General features: G+C 42.2%; 1 protein-coding gene across 3 annotated transcripts in view; it reads right to left on the reverse strand.

Annotated features, from left to right (window-relative positions):
* RBM25 (RNA binding motif protein 25) overlaps positions 1 to 12,895 on the reverse strand; it is a 35,646-nt gene extending 22,751 nt beyond the window's left edge. Inside the window, exons 1-4 of one of the 3 annotated variants that reach the window (XM_072863949.1) lie at positions 12,687 to 12,895; positions 5,299 to 5,444; positions 1,631 to 1,680; positions 19 to 189 (exon numbers count right to left, since the gene is read on the reverse strand). In XM_072863949.1, coding sequence (XP_072720050.1) covers positions 19 to 189; positions 1,631 to 1,680; positions 5,299 to 5,404 — 327 coding nt within the window. In that variant the 5' untranslated portion in view covers positions 5,405 to 5,444; positions 12,687 to 12,895. The remainder of the gene's footprint in view (positions 1 to 18; positions 190 to 1,630; positions 1,681 to 5,298; positions 5,445 to 12,686) is intronic. The other 2 variants (XM_072863952.1, XM_072863951.1) reach the window with 2 other exon arrangements.
* Positions 12,896 to 17,929: the final 5,034 nt, after the last annotated feature.

Consider the following 17,929-nt stretch of genomic DNA (forward strand, 5'->3'; position numbering starts at 1 on the left):
GCAGTCCACTGTACTTACTGCTAGAAGCTGCCGTATGAGCATGTCCGAGGCCTTCTCAGAAATGTTGCCTACAAAAACGGTGGTAGTGGGACCGCTGTTTTCATCGTTTTCTTTGTTCTTTAAGCCAGGATGTTCTTTTCTGGCTCCCAAATGTTTTCCAACCATAGACACTGTGGTAGGAACTAATACCTAGAAAGAGGAGGAGAGGGTGTAAAATAAAGTGTTGTGTTGTTTGGTTTTGTTTTTTTTTAATTTAAATCTGTAAGACAAAAGAGTTGGGGATGCACATGTATTTCAAAATTAAATTTTCATATGAACCTCAGTTAGGCTTACAGAGTGAGACACCAAGAAGTGGTTCAGGCTTTAACACTTTACACAACACAAAAAAGACTGCATTTTCTGCAAAGACAAACAGAAAAAAAAGGTGTACCTGAACATGGCTACTGGAAGGTCTCGAGGTGACCCTACAGTAACATCAGGTATTACTTCTTCTACAAATGACTAATTTGCAACATTTGAGTCACTGGAAGTTTAAGTACCTTACCTAACAGTGTAAAAAGCAAACTGCAAATAGAAAAGCAACTCTGACTCAAAAGGCTTCAATGGACACATGACAGGTCTTAAAGCTTTCACAGAGCGAATAAACACTACTGCTTTATTTAACCAATAGACAACCCAAAGCCTCTTTGGGTTAAGGAGCAAACATTTGTAAAATAAACCATACAGAGATACACATTATCATCTGTTCTATTTTGCTGCACCTCTCTCCTTCCACCTAAGATTTAAGGGTAGATATGCACTGAGTCCCTCTTCTCAAAACACCCTTCTAGAAGTGTCACTTAAAAATTATTTTAATCAGAAACCTGCATAGTGCATTTGTTCCAGTATCTTTGTCTTAAATACATCGGTTACCATGAACATATCCTCCTGTAACAGATAATACAAGCTATCAAAAAAAAAAAATCAGTATTTTGGGGAGATTTCACTTATGCAAAATTGTAGAAATGGTAATTCAACTTGAAGCCAAGAAGTAAACTTTATATTTTAAAGAACGCTTTTTCCTGCCCCATAAATCATAAGCCTTTCTTCCAACTAGAAATTAGGAAGACAAACAAAGAAACCTTTCTCTCATATGCTCTTCCATAGACATGTATTACATGCAACTATTCCTTCCCCTGCAACATGGGGAAAGAGAGCTTGTTTGTAAGCTCGTCAACGCACATCTTTCTGGCCAACTCAGCAGTGCTGCATGATGGCCTTATAAACCTGGATGAGGTGATGCCTCCAGAGCACACTCTTAGGCCAACAAAAGCAAGACACCTGGAATCTAACTGATCTAACGGTACTGCATGGGAAGACCCGAAGGCAAAGCCTAAGCCGTTGTATTTGAGAGAAGTACACCTTCTTGCAAGAACAGTAACTGCTTCACCTTTCCAGCTAGCAGCTCCAGACATTACTTCAAACTTTGTCTAGGTCAGAAATTAGCATAATAGTTGCATTTAAAGTGAAGCATTTCCATTCACAGTATGAATTCCGATGGAATAGAGCAAAACAAAAATACTGTTGACATCTACTAAGTTTTACTCTCCATTTTATTTTGCTGTCATCTCATCCCCACTGTAATACTTACAGTTGGAGCAGGAGCCATAATGCCCATTGGTACAGGAATCATAGGGGTCCCTGAGAAAGACAAGACATCAATATTAATCTGCCCTGTTGAGAATACTGATGAATACAAATTAGCTGATCGCAGACATGATTTCCAAACCAGACAGCAATTTTGGTCAAATAAGAATTTCACAGTACTGATTACCAGTAATTCTTTAAGCATTCAAGCATAGCCTGAGTACACTAACATACCACGTGCATCCTGGTCACTTTTATCATATTACCATTTCAACTTTGTTCATCACAAACAAATCCATTTTCAAAGCACATTCAAACCACAGTATATAATCTCATTCATGACTTGCTCAATTCGCATAGCACAATCGATTCTGCATACAGCTTAGGGATGAGGTCCTATAGAGAATGCCACCAGGATCCATGCATTTATGGAACAGCTTAATAAAGGTGGCATAGAAAACCTCAATCCAGAAGCTCCCTACCTGCTGAATACTTGACTTGGCAGTTTCTAAAGCTTAATTTGAAACAATATGTGATCAGGTGAAACCATGCAATACCCTCTTTCCCACTACCAAATTCACTGGCAGCTTTAAGTACTATCATGTGAGCCAATATCTGATTGTAATAAAGGCTGTTTATCTTTCCATGCCAGCGGCTAGAGAAGGTTAAGGTATTAAGTGAATGGATTTCAAAACTACTTGCTGGCCAGTAAAGACATTGAGACACAAGAACAATGAAATCAATCGCATGTTCTTCAGAGAAATACCCTCTAGGGAGCCTAGATCTCTTTTTTCATTTTACAAAAAACTTTCTTTGCCTTTCACTCTTAATCCTTCCCTTCTCCAGCTCTCTTACTCCTGTATTCATAAAATCCTAACCAGGCTTCTGCAACCTACTGTTCCTGGACTTGTTCCCCCACTTTCTCCAGTGCTAAGTCCTGAAACAACACTTTTCCTCAGACACCCTCTCCAGCTTTCTCCTCATCCACTCTAGTTTTGCTTTGATTCCACCATTTATTTTCTCCATTACTCAATCCTCCTGCTCAGGCCCTTCGTATTAAAGTCATACTACCTCCTATCCCTCCAAACTGTTCAGAGAATCAAAAGGTGTATTGTTCTCCCATGCTCTCAGTTTTAATGCACCATAGCACCTCACAGACTGGAGGAACTACTCCAAGACAAGACTTTGGTTGTGCAGCCCTATTGCTATTATAGCCATAATTATAATGATGCTGAACTTGGATTTTAAAGTTACAATTCAGTAAAGATACTTGTGTTATCACTGACAGTTCTCCAAAACTATCAGCCCAATACTCAGCAGAAGCAAAAAAAAATCCACTAAAATGTTGGGCATCATCAGCAAACATACTGATGATCAAGACCACAGGCATCATTTAGCTGCTATACAAAAACCTGGTGCACCTATACCTTGACTACCACCTACTGACCTGATCTCTGCAACCCAAGAACAATACGCAGCCTTAGAGAAGAGCAACTACATGACTCAAGTGTTGAAGCAGCTGTTTTACTAGGAAAGACTACACTCTGAGACTCTTCAAGCATGGAGGTTTGCAAGGCATGGAACACGACTGAGGTGTACAAAACCACAAAATGTAACTCACCCAACTCCCGCATTAGAACTGGGGCAGGAGGGGGACACTAAGTAGGCAATGATTTTAAAGGCAGACAAAAGAAAGTAGCACTTTACGCAGTGGCTAATGAACTTCTCAAAGTTGGTGCAAGAGGCAACAGTGGAGATGGACAGTATCAGCAGGTTCAAAAAAAAAAAAATTCATGAATGACAGGTCCAGAAAAAGATAAAGGAAAAATGAGAGATCGTATTCTAACATCCCTAACACTACAGTTCTTGTACAAGGGAACAGACTCAGAAAGCAGATAGGTGTGCATGACCACCCTAAACACCATCTTGTATTCCCACTGCCCAGGCAATGCATCAGCAATAATCTTCAGAGATTACAAAAGTTATCAGAATCACCTCCTTATCAAATCTTCCACACTTAGAGATGGAAATGCTAGAACTTCTTATTTTTAACAGCGCTGCTTTTAAGCAAAGCAGAACACTTCTCCTAGCTTCATTATTACACAAGCAAACCGCTCTAGCTGAAACTTTTCAAAAAATTATAGGCTGAGTAAGATAACTAGAACATGAAATTGTGGCCAAACAGCTAGCTAAAGATATTATAAGCCACTAAAATTGTGATCTTACGTATGAATAACTTCAGAGTAGACTTTCATAAAGTCACTGTGGCTTTTTCAACTCTATTGATACACTTGTGCTAAGAAGTAAGAGACCCACATCCTCTACATGTCAAAATATGTCATCTGCAGAGGTAAGCAAATCATGTTTCTAGTGTGCAGAGAAAAATTTAATTCTCACCTAATACCAGGCTCTTCCACTCTAAATACTGTTTGGATTACTAGTACTGAAACAAGACTATTTATACAAAAAGTCAAACACAGCAAGAGATCAAAAAGATCTTTGTCGCACATGTTAAGAAGCAAATGTTCAGAACTGAAACTTGTATCAGGCATTTAAAAATATTCCTCAGTAAGTTATTTTTAAAAGTATGTGGTGTCTTTCACACTAGTATATATAAACTGGAGCTAGTAAAGATAAGAGGTATGGTTTTAAAATGTAACCTGAAATTTTTGATGGCAGAATGCTACCTAATCAAGAACTCTGCCTTTAGTAGAAAACAGGTAACAGCTCATGGATCTCAGGAAAAAAAGTTTAGAAAAATTAATGCAAGTAAGGATTAGCCTGATGAATGGATGTGCACAAACAATTCCTGAGTTCAGCCATCTGGTTTTTGAATGCCTTTATTGTCTACAGAACACTTGTGCACAACACAGCTTAAGACCATGCAGACAGGACTTATTTTCTGCAGCCCTTGTGATTAATTTTAAAGGGGTAGTTCTCTGATGTATTCCTCTCTCCCACTCGCTCTGTGGTCTCCTGCCTCCAGTCATTGTTATCTACACTGGCAATGTACAGAAAGAAGGTGGTTCCAGACCAACAAATTAAAGTCTCAATGCAAAAAACAGAAACTGATCTTACAGATGAAAAAAGAAAAAAAGGTGGGGTTAATTTTGGGAAGATTAGAAGGAATGAGGAACGTAACAGTAAGTTTGCAAGATGTGTGGAGGAAAGTATGTAAGAAGCAGAATAAAAGAAAGTGGGACTTGTAAAAAAGTGGAGAAAAACAATGCAAGAAGTTGGACCTTCTCTGAAAGTTACTCCTATATTTTTGCAGCACACGTACTCAGTGTACCCAAGTGTTTCCAAAGGCTATTACAATGGCTTATTTGAAAGGAATTTAAAATCAGTCTACTGTCAAGACAGAGGCTCTAAGAATACTTAATGTTATCAAAAATCACCACCTAGCTTCAGTCTTGGAAAAAAGGTCCAAGACAAAGTCTGGTATTGTCTCTAATGGTTTGATTTCTGGTCAGAAGCAAGCAGCTTTTGGTAGACCAAAAGGAGCTTGCTCACATAACGCAATCTGTGGGTAAACTAGAAACTCAGTTGCAATATACACAAATCAGAGTTATTGAAATACATTAAGAGACAGTAACTTTTGTAAATAATACAATTCAGAATAATAAAAGGAAATTTATTTCTACGACACTTCCATATACTAACATAACTTACCAGGAGGTACAGGTGGAGGAAAGCCAGGAAACTGTGGAGGTGGGATCCCGGGGGGAAGCGTTGGGATTCCCATAGGAGGGCGATTCAAATGAGGTGGAAAAGACATTCTTCCAGTCACAATCTGTCAAAAAGATAGAAAAGGAAACCTGTACTACTTAGTTCCCAAACATGAACTGCAAAAGCAGTGCAAATGACAAGTGTCCATAATGATTTTAAATCTTCATATGGACATTCAACTACAAACTGTAACTATTTTTAACTCTTTTTCCCCAGCTATTCATTAAGTTACAAATGTAGTAGAAGTCTTCTTTCACAACGCAAAACAGCACTTCTAGGAAAGTGTTTCAGAATGAAGTGAAAAACAAAACTATATCTGACTCGTCAAACCAATGGTTTAGAAGGAGTGTGAATTAAACAGCATTTAACAGTTTGTACAGTTTCTTTAAAATAAAGCTATCTTTTGCAGTATCTGAAAACAGAAGTAATCTTGTAATACATTTTCAATAAGGCAAGTAGTTCTCTGGTACAAGAAATGACCACACACGATACAACTGTGGAACAAGATAGGAGAAAGAACTGGGACATCCCGATGCTCAGCATTAATGGGAATTGTATTTAAGACAACACTGGGGAGATCCCCAAACTCCAGCACAGAGACATTTAAAAGCTTGGAAGAGAGTTCACCGATCTATTTTTAACTTCCCAGTTCATACATCATCTAGAGCTCAACTTGGACGATAGCCCATGAGCCGAGAGTCAAAATGCTACCATGGAGAGTAAAGATTGTTTTAACATCATTTGCTATTCAGATGGTTATTATTACGTGCATATTACTGAGATGGTAACAGACAACACCCAATAATAAAAAACTCAAGATCACTCTTAACACAACTAACGAGGTATGTATTCTTGCTTCCAATATTATCTCAGCAACCTTACATGGTCAAGTCTTCAAAAAGGGTTGGCCCTCAGTTCTAAAAAAAACAAAATTGGTCACCAATATTACTGCTGAGCACATAGGTACATTCACATTGCAATGAGGAAGCACTAGAGGAACTTCAAACAGACTGGATTATGTGGATACACATCACAAAGACACTGTATCACAAGTGACAAGTCCAGTTAGCTGTCTATGCAAACATTTGTGTTTCTCAATGGACTGTACAGACTGCTTTACAACCGTATCTTCACTGCAACTGTTCTCCACAAGTCAAAACCAAAGCAGGTGGCCTTGAGAAAAAGTGTTATGATAAGCAAAATTCTGATACGTACTACAGACCTGTAGATTATAAGATGCTTTCCCCAGCCTCCTGGCACTGAACACACAAGAAACAGGAAACCAGCCTTGCTGGAGACAGATGTGCCTTCCGTACATGTACAAGAGCTAGTAGTTAATGGCAGTCTTAAATACTAGAAGTAAGAGCTAATACCAGTACTCTACCATAATAGTAGATACATTTGAAAGAGCTAAAAAATTATAAGACGACAATCATGTAGCAAAACTTTATTCCCACAGAGTCTGGAAACAACTATGAGAGATAAATGTACACAGGAGACTGGAGAGGATGAAAGGGAAACCCAAATGTATTTGGTAATACCTTTGAACATCAGAACTTATTTATTCTGGTATAAGAACACATATATGACCCTATAGCACAATTGACCCAAAGACACATTTACAACTACATCAATTACAAGAGGTTCATGACGATAGCATTCATTAATTGGCCCCAAAGGGCATTCATCAACATCTCACCAGGAGAAAAGATAAATGCTCCTGTGACACAAGGTCTAAGATGGTAGAAGAAACAAGACAGTGAATGCAAGCATTCCTCCAACAGTTCAGTAAAGATTATTTTATACAATATAATAAACATAAAATCCCCCCCCCAAGAATCCATATGCCTAAGAACACACTTCTCTTCTGTCATTCTTGAATTTTTAAACTGAATGGGCAAAGAAAAGCAGCAAAGGTGTACTGCCTAAACATTTTATTTGGAATAATATTGTTTATTGTTTCTTCAGACTACGTGCACATCAGCCAACATTCCTCTAGAATCTGAAACTTGGATGGTATGCAAGGGAACAGAACTCCCTTATCCATCTTGATATCACTATTTGAAACTTTTTCACCAAAAAGACAGCCAAGGGTCCCAGGAAAAGCAGGAAATTAAGATCTTTAAGGCTCTCAGTCCTTACCTATATTACAAGCTAATAGACAACTGGACAAAATTCAAAGCTGTTTTGGGGCAGGACAGTAGAGCAATAAACTATTGGGTCTGAGATAGTTCTAAACAGGCTGCAATAGCATTACACCACCTGAGGTCCACAAGACATTAAGGAGTGGTCTGTTAAACAAAAAAGAACAATTGAGGAAGTAATCTTCCAGGCTGCCTGTAGGTGCAGTCCCTTCTCTTGCTCTGATAAGCACTTTATCTGAGACACCATCTTGGAGAAGTGGAAAAAAAAGCCTGGGGACTAAGAGGTGAAACAGTTCTTTGAATTAAAAGATGCTGAAACATACTGTACTCAATGGATGCTACATATGCACACAGGCGAAGTTGTTTGTTTTGCTTTGTTTTTAATTTAAATTTAAAAAGCAGATTTAGTAGTCAATGAAGTAATTGTTACTGCATAAAAGGAGCAAGGCAGTTAATAAGAACAGATCAAATTTAGTCTTTCAATCTTCTAGTCAGATGGATGTGAAACATTGTTATCTGTAGGGCTTCAACAATCCATTTTACTGAAGCACTCCATTCTTATTTTTTCTGTATTTGTACAGCCATTTTCACAGCAGCTAGAAAGCTGCCCTGTTACTGACTTAATTCTTGCACAGACCCATCCTAGCACCTCTGCTGTCTGTGACACTGAAGATCAACACTAGGATTAAAGAGAGCCTTGGTCTCTTTCTCACTACTATATGTAACTACCAATGTGAAACCGGCAGAGGGAACAGTTAAATTCTGTTTCCATTATGAAAACCGTGAGGATCAACAGATACCAAGATTGAAACTGCTCACTGGAGAAGTAAGAGATCTGGACGAGAGAGGAAGATGCATCCGGTTCCTTACAGCAGCCAAGATACTACAATTAAGAGAACTGCGTAGCACATTTTTTCTGTCAACAGCTAGAAAACACACAAGAAACGTACATACTCTTCCAACAGTCAGAGGGGTCCCTGACATCAAATTTATAAGCAGCTACAAACCAAGGGTATGGAAAGTTAAGAGATGCTAAGCTGGGCCTAGGTAGAATACGCTTGTAAAAATCTCAGGAACAGTATCTTGAACTCCTCTGCAGGCTGTCCTACTACCTTGCCAGTACAGTTCAGTGATCAGTGTCCGATATATTTACTGTGGTCTCAGTATTGTATATGACAATCTTCAAATTTCCCCAATACATTCAAAAGTGCAAGTAAGGAACAAAACAGTCCTGAGATATTCTTAAAACCTCAGTTGACTTATGAAAGTATTATCTCAAGTGAAATTGGATGTAAGCAGCATTCTTGATAGCTGCATTTTAACTAGCAGCTCTTTTAAGTGAGAGATTAATTAGTGTGAATGTTACGATGGTCACAGATATACAGGTAAGAAAAGCAGCAAGCACCTGGCCTGACACCATTCAAAATACAGAAATAATGACATCTTCAGCCCCCCAAATTATGGATTTGTGTCAGGTCTCTGACTCAAAGTGTAGTCAATTTAGGCTATGTCCATGCCAGCAAGCAGGGCAGTACAGCAGGAGCAGGTCTGTTAAAACAGATGGAGCTGAGACTCTAATGTCCACACCAGATGTTTTGAGGAGGTCCACCCCACCAGAACAAATGCCCATTTGCAGGTAAGCGTGCATTTTTCAATGTATTTTCATCCAAAAGGAATCCAGTTCATCCATTGGAACAGCGCAAACCAATGTGAAAAAATGTTTCCTAAGTGAGAATGACTGTGAGACTTCCTTCAAAAGCACACTCCTGATCAGAGTTAACCCAGTAACATAGGTGCACACTTTATTAGCCTTAGGCAATTTTTGTAATCTGCAGATTAACGATGTCATGGATGGCAAAACATCTAAGCTTACTCTAAGCAGACACAGCTCAAATCCAGCCCGAGCTATTAACCAAAGCAAGTGCTATACAAACACAGCTATAATATTCCAGGTTCCACTTTGGCCTAGAAGGAGTTCAGTTGCTTTCACACGCTGCTCTTCCAAGTTAATAAGTCCTGGTGGAACCAAACGCCATGCAGAGCCAGCTGCACCAATCTTCTGAAACTTGGAGAGAGGACAGGAATACCCATACGGCTCTAAGGTTTTGTAAAATCCACTGAGACTTGTTAATTCTGACTCAGTGCTATCCCTGCTGGGCCGGAGCTCTGTCCATTAGAAGCACGCTAGCTCTGATGCACAACTAAACAAGTGCACAGGGCTGGCCTGAGGGCATGCTGGACTCAAGTGTCTGAGACCACAGAGAACTCAGAATTACTATGAAACAAGGGTCACCAGCATTCAGACACTGCTGCCCCATGCTTCTTCATTATCTCCAACTCCCAAAAGTCCCAATAACAGGGGACTGACTACATGAGAATATTGTACTGGTCTGGCTGCACTGTTAATGTCTTTTTTTTTTTTTAAATCATAGTATTCTTTAAGCCTTTTTCTTTTTTATTTACTCAATTTTTTTAATAAAGGGGTGAAGAGTTGTCATAAACAATGTAAGTTTATTAAAAATCACTGGTAACTAATGTATTTTAAACTGACAATTATATCACCTACTCAGGGCAGCATCATACTTCTACCAGTGTCACAGGATTAATCTCCTTATTACCTCTGTGTTTACACATCATAACTTTTCTTTAAAAACCTGCAAAACATTTTAACCATTTTCAAAACAGTTAAGTTCCCCCTGAAACAAAACAGTTACAATACTTACTGTTGAGCTGCTGTTATACTAAACAAAGTTAAAATTAACTGTAAAAATCCTGAAGTCTTAATGCATAAACAAACTTAATGTGTTTTAAGAATACATATGTGTAGTGTCATAACAGCAGTGACAGTATGGCTGATTTAGCTTGATTTCATTTTGTCTGATTTTAACTTCTCTTCAGTATTTTCCCAATACAATTCCTCTGCACCAGAAAAAACCTGTACACTTAGTCAGAATAAGTTGCATGAAATAGCTGTGCAAGCTAGTCCCTCAAATAAGGGAGCAGTAAGAGCAAAACTTGTTTGGATTTTTTTTTTTAATTAACTACAATTCAGCTTTGATTATAATCTTAATATTTAGATTATAAGAGCGCCTGACAAAATCCACACCTATGGTAAGTGTGTAACACTATGCTATTTAGTAACTCCCTGGTTAAAGATATGTTATACCAAGACATTTGATTTGTATATCCATGTTATTATGTTTCACTGAAATGTCCTTATAAAATAAGCTTTCACACATAAATATGTTTCTAATGCTTTTTAAGAATTAGAGTAATTCCTATTAAGAATTGTACAATGTTTTGGCATTTAATTCTAATGTCAATACCTAGGCAGCAACAGAAAGTGAATAATAATTTCCTCTAATTTATGACAAAGAATTCTATACATTTTGTGTCATGATGGGTGCAGCTGAGCAACAAAAGCGTTTTCAGAAACAATTGGAGAAATCATATGCAGTAAACCAACCTATTAAAGTCAGTACTATCACATAGGCTTTTACATCAGTCTCTACATGATGTATAGATTTTTAAACTGTTCCATTATAAAAATAACTAACCCCATAGTTTGTCACCCATTGGAGATGCTGTTTATATTATTGCTTCTCACAAAAAAAGCTCCCTAAAAAAAAAATAAATCTTTTATTTCAAGCCAACTGATCCTCTCAGTGAAAACGTCCACTTTCTCATACAGCCCTACAGTTTTCTCCAAAATTGCCTGCAAGCTCAGCAAGGCATCAATGTCAAACACAACGGACACGGGGAGAGATAAAACAGATTATAGATTTTCTAAGAATATTTATTTCTGAACAAACAAAACTAGTATTTGCTCAAGCCTGTTTTTCAGAGGTAATCTAGAAAGTGTTCACTAACTGCTGTGAAATAATTTGCATCCCAAACTATTATTATGAAGCAACCTAAAAAGCAACATGCTTACCCAAACGAAAGCCTCAGTCCGAAAGCCCTTTAACTAGGGCTCCATTAAGCATGTCACCCAAACTTTAAGATCTTTGATTTAGTTCCTAATTCTGTGCCTCTGCACCCATATAAAGCCCCAGTCAGTCAAATAGTGACTCTCCACTCTAACTTTGCTGTTAACTCTTCCCAAAACACAAACATGGCTGTGGCATTACAACATTTATGTGAATAGGCACTCGAGAGACAGAGCAGAGAAACGTGAAACACTATGTACAATGCCACCCCCTTACAGGGAAAGTAAGAAACCGTCCTGTTCTTCCTTCTTTGAAGTTGTTCTGGACCATCTTCCATAAATGCTTATGCAATACCTGAAGCAATGCTTTCCTGCCCCACAAAAAATTACTAAAAATCCGTGTGCATGCATTTTAATCTGAACAGACTGAGAATTATACAACTTTAAGATTTCCCTTCCTGTAAGCCCATGTAAGGCTCACTACAAAAAAAAAGTTAGTTGTGTTCGGGATGTTCGCTGTATTTAAACAAAAATCCACCTCTTCCTTCAGGCAGACAAAGGTCTTTTTCTATACTGGAAAAAGACATCATGAGAAAAACATGCCAATATACACACCACAACTGTTACTGACACGGATGAATCACTCCGATTCTTTTATGCACAAGCTGCTAACACGTGCTTTAAGATGACTACCCCAGTCCACACTGAGGACATTAACTTCACCGCCGCGATATCATCGAAAAACGTTTCCTCGCGTGGCCCGTTTCCCCGACATCGAAAAGTAAAATCCCACCCGCAGTCAGAGCCGGCCCGGCCAGGCTGGGGAGCAGTTTCGGGCGCCGGCAAACTCTCTGCCACGGGCTCGTCCGCTCCCACCCGAGATGCGCTCCTCTCGCCTTCCGCCGAGACGCTCGCCTCGCCGCCCCGCCCGCCGGGGCCGGCTCCCCGCCGCGCCTCTGGGAGGCGGAAGGGGCTCCCACGCCTCCTGGGCGGGAGAGGAAGCGAAAGGCCCCCGCCGCCACTCTCCCGCGAGCGCCTCCCCGAGGCCGCTCTCCCGTTCCACCCCGCCACTAGGCCCACGCCGCCTCCCCGCCGAGGCGCGGGCCGCGGCCGGCGAGAGGCCGCCGGCGCCTGCCACGGCCCAGGGTGCGGGGCGCGGCAGAACGGCCTCGGCCCAGCCCCGGCCGCGCCTCCTCTCAGCAGGCGGCTGAAGCGCCGCCGCCTTCCCTCCCATCCCCCCGCAGCCTCTCGCTTCTCACCCCTTCGCTGCGGAGCAGGAGCCGCCTCCGGAGCGCCGCCGCGGCCCCTCCAAGCCGCGCGGATCGGGGATGGTGTGGGGGGACGCCGCTCGGCCGCCTGAGGCCCGGCTGGGAGGCCCCGGGGCGCCACTAGGCCGCGAACACACCGCGCCGAGCCGCCGCCACCGCCGCCGCCGCGCTGCGCGGGGTCATGTGACCCGCCCCTTCCGTCAGCGGCCCGACCTGCACCGCGCCGCGGGACCATAGAGATGGCGTGCCAGAGCGCCCTCCCGCGCCGCACCCAGACAATAATGCGCCCCACCATAGAGCGGCAGCGGCTAGAAGGGCAGAGAGAGAGAGAAAAAAAAGGCGTCCGGGCTGCCGCCATCTTTGCTGGGGGCAGGCGATGCGGCGCCTTGACCCAGCCCGGAGCTTCGCCATCTTGAGGTCAAATACCGCCGCTCGGGCTCGTGGGGGCTGCGGCGCGGCTGGTTGAAGGCCCTGGCAAGTCTCCCGCCGTGGGCTCCACCGGGTCCTCTCCCGGCTGCTGGCGTGCGCCCCTCGGTTAGGCCGGGGTGCCATTCCCCGGTGCCGCGCTCTCGGGCCAGGCTTAGCCGCGACCCAGCTGTGACAGGGGTAGGTGCAGGCACAACCCGCAGGCACAGCCGCCTGGGAAATACGCCTATTGCTTTTAACAGGCTGTTATTAAGGAAGGAACATGTGTTTTAGCTGCGTTTAGCAAATTCTCAGGGCCTAGAAAGCTAAAACAAAAAGCAGCCTTACAGTCAGGAGATGTAAAGATACAGAATCATAGAATGGTTTGGGTTGGAAGGGACCTTTAAGGGTCACCTAGTCCAACCCCCCTGCAATGAGCAGGGACATCTTCAACTAGATCAGGCTGCTCAGAGCCCCATCCAACCTGGCCTTGAATGTTTCCAGGGACGGGGCATCTACCACCTCTCTGGGCAACCTGTGCCAGTGTTTCACCACCCTCATTGTAAAAAACTTCTTCCTTATATCTAGTCTAAATCTACCCTCTTTTAGTTTAAAGCCATTACCCCTTGTCCTATTGCAACAAGCCCTGCTAAAAAGTCTGTCCCCATCTTTCTTACAATCCCCCTTTAAGTACTGGAAGGCTGCTATAAGGTCTCCCCGGAGCCTTCGCTTCTCCAGGCTGAACAACCCCAACTCTCTTAGCCTTTCCTCACAGGAGAGGTGTTCCATCCCTTGGATAATTTTTGTGGCCCTCCTCTGGACCTGCCCCGACAGGGCCATGTCTTTCCTGTGCTGAGGGCTCCAGAGCTGGACGCAGTACTCCAGGTGGGGTCTCACCAGAGCGGAGAAGAGGGGCAGAACCACCTCCCTCGACCTGCTGGCCGTGCTTCTTCTGATACGGCCCAGGATATGGTTGGCTTTCGTGGAAGGCTGTATCTCTGCTGAAAAAAATGAGGATTTACACAGCAAAAAGAACAAACACGAGTATCTTAGGCAGCCATATGCTCAGCAAAAAGATCTTACTGGGCTATAAAGGAGTTGGGCCTAGCCATGGTCTAAAACTGGCAGTTTCCCTGAACTACTTCCAGCATTTAGACTACATTAAAAGAAAATTTTAAATGTACAATTCCTCCCAACATTACATGCGAGACGGTAATTGCTGTAGTTACCACAATGATGGCAAGCAATTGCAAATGGAAAGAGGAAGTGACTGTGAATGGAAGGAAGGTGGTCTTACAGACGATTATGAGGTAGACCACAACATAAGCATATGTGCACAAAGCTGTTTAAAACATTTTGGATCAGCTAGGGGAAAAAAAGTCTTACTATCTCGATATTACATTTCCCACTGTTTATATACACTGTTTAAGGAAAAGTGCTCAAAAGACAGGAGTCTAATGACAAACAATCCCCTCCACCTGTAATGGCAAGAAAAACATTCTAAGCAGACACTGTGACTTCTTCAGTACAGAGCAGATTAAATCTACCTGACTGATGCCATACATGCTACTGAACAGTCAACAACTGAGCTGGAACTAAGGTCCTGTTCATCACCTTGCTTTACAAGATGATGTGCAAGGGTAAATATTTTAGCAGTAGCAGATTTAGGAAATACTTCAAGATTGAATCAATTCCTTCCCCTTTCAGAAACAGCATTTTTGCTTTCTATTGATTACAACTCATTCCATGCAGCCTGCACATCTCCCTTCAACTAATAAAAATTTAGTAACTGCAGTACTGACTACTGTTAATATTTCAAATAATTTATAAACATACCTAGGTAAGTAAAAGTGGTACTCATTTTGCAGCTTGCAGGAAAACCAAGGAAAAGAGAAAAGGCAGAAAAAGAATCTTCTGAGTTTCCTGGTTTTATGCTGCTGTCTCAGATTGAAACTGTTATCTGCTTGAAAAAGAAATGTGAAATCCAAACTCACTCGTACTGCTTAGCAAGCCCTTTTATTTACAGGAAACATTGCAAAGGCTTTCCTGATTTAGATGATCATCTATTTTGTTTAGCCAAATAAATAGACCATTTTGCATTTACTCTCCTTGTACAAATCATGAACTTCAGCCTCCAGTATCCTTCCTAAACAAGGAAGAATACCATCAGAAGCATCCAGTAAAAATAGCTACTTCCACATCTCTACTCTTTCTGCTATTGAATTTTAGAATTACCTACCCCTAAACCTATCCACGTTATCTTTTTACCATTCAGTTGTGAAATGGAGATCCCAGTTTCCAGATACTGATCACAGTTCACTTTATTCAATTCCTCGCTGCAGACTCCGGAGTTTCATGCTCAAGCCAATCAAGAAGAGTGCCGTAGATGGCTTTTAAAATTAAGGCCAAAATTAAAAGAGGTGCTTTTAATATCTGCAGATCGTTTTGCATTTCAAGCCTGAGAAATCATTCCAAACATGCTAGGCAGCATCTCAAGGTACAGGGGTCAGATTGGTTCTAGACTATGCAACATTTTAAATGTTTTATGGGTGGATCGGAGTTCTAGTCCACAGCTCCAGAATCACTGGGTAAAAGGGATCTAATACAGTGGTGAAGGAGTACAGTCTTTATAAAACCCTGACTAATCACTGGGATCCTGGATCCTTCTGCCTGTCTGCTCTCTTCAATGCAGGTTTCTGCCTCTTCAGTATATGCTGTGTTACTCCCACGGAAATCAGTAAAACTTGTTTTCAAGGAGCAGCTGGAGTTGATTTGTGACATATAACAAAACCAAATTTATGGTTATAAGCAGGGAATTTAAAAGAGAAATTAAATTTACACTTCCTATTCCAGGAGGAACAGTGCTGCATTTTTTCTAAGAGAGAGAAGTAGGAAACAGTGGGGGAAGAAAGTTTAGGCTTTATGCAGAAAGTAATAACTAGTGCAACTTTGTACATTTTGTAATATTTTAAATAAAAGTAGCCTTCAAGTGTACATTTTTTAACACCACAAAATCAATAATTACATTTTGTCTTCTCTTCTTCATACCCTTTAATCACTCCCTCTATCACATTACCAGTCTAAATACAGCCACATAGAGGAAGATCCCTTAGCTGCCAAACTCTCATTGAGTTGATTCCTTGGCTCCCCATGAATAGCACTGTCAGATTTAAAAGTTTCTACCTCATATGTATTAAATATACACACTATCCAGGATTTTTTCACTCTGAAGACATTTGGTTCAGCAAAAGTTTATTCCTCTAGATGTCAGTCTATTTAGTTAATCTTTTTGATCGATCTTTTCTGCAAAATACTGAGTGAAAATACGGTATTGTAATAGTATGAAAGAGAACAGGGAAGACAGTTACTGTGCCAATCTTCAGTCATTCATCATCACTAAACTGCATAGAGGAGAAATAGATAAACCATGTATACGCCTAGTTATACAAATATATACAGTAGAATCTAGTAGAACAAAAGTAGTTCAGCAATACACTTGAGATCTGACAGGGCCTCAGTCACTCCTAGTGTTAGGAACTTCACTGATGCCCCGTTTTTGTGGTAATTGGACCTGCTGACTCAGTTTTGTGAAATGATAAGTCACCTTACAAAAGATAAACTCGCAATCACTGCTGTCTACGTGAATATCCAGTTATGTAAGTTGGCTCCCTCTCAAAATTATTTGTATACAACCAAACCAGGGGACCAAACAACAGGGCACTTCATAGCTGCCCTCCTATGGTTATGAACAGGTAAAGTCCACTGAAGTGAAACAGTGTATCTCCTTCCTCCAGTGAGGTAACCATTAGCATTTCATCCAAGATTCCAGCCAAAACCCCTGTTTACCTTAGAAGAGAAATTGCTCGTGCACTGGCTACGCTACAACAAAAATATTTTGGCATATTATCTAAATAATTTATTTTCATATACACGTACAGCCAATGAAAAATACCTTGCCCTTTTCTTGTAGCACCCTGCCCTTTCCAGCCAGTACCATGAGCCAAAAGCTCACTGGAGCCTTTGCTGGCTGAGGTTGCTTCCTCACCGTGGAGTTCGTTTGACTATCTCTGTCTGCATCCACCGCCTGTTTCCACACCTCCACTTTATGACCACGAATCTGCCTTTTTTTGGCAGATGTGTGCCTCTATTTCAGATCTGTAGTCTCTTTCAGCTAAATAAATGGTGGCAGTTCACCCATTGGCTGTAGCTACCGTCACGAAAAAGAAAAAAGGGCAACAATTATAGTGACTGGTGGCACTCCTGGTCGAGACTTCGTTTAAATGCACGCGTGGCACAGGTGAGCTGGGTGCCAGCTCTCTCTCAGGCAAACACCGTGACCCACTTATTTACCAGAGCTGCAGGCCTGGGAGCGGCCGCTTGGTCGCTCTCCAGGAGATGGAAGGAAAGAACTTTGCTACCAATTTCGTCCCTCAGACACCTGCTGGGGGCTATTTCCACTCCTCCGGCGCGGGGTGGCCCACAGGTCTGCCCGCCCGCCCTCAGGGGAGCCCGCCAGCCGCGGGGCAGGGGACAAAAGTAAAGCAAAGGAAACATAAAACCCCACAGGGCGGCGAAAGGGCCGGGAGTACCGCGCCTCCCCTCCCCACGGACGCCCTCAGGGGCGGGCGGCGGGAGCGCCGCCTCACGGCTCGGCCGCCGGGGTCAGCGGCCTGCCCGCCGCACCCTCCTAACGGCCCTGGAGGCGCAGCGGCCGCAGCGCCCCCCCCGCGGTCACCCGCCACCACCTCTGCCCCGCTAACCTCGCTGCTCCGCCCCGGGAACAACATGTCGGGCCTCACCGCCCCTTCCCGCCCCGCCCGGCGGCCCGG

Source organism: Ciconia boyciana, chromosome 6 (assembly GCF_034638445.1).
Source record: "Ciconia boyciana chromosome 6, ASM3463844v1, whole genome shotgun sequence".
Lineage (NCBI taxonomy): Eukaryota > Metazoa > Chordata > Aves > Ciconiiformes > Ciconiidae > Ciconia > Ciconia boyciana.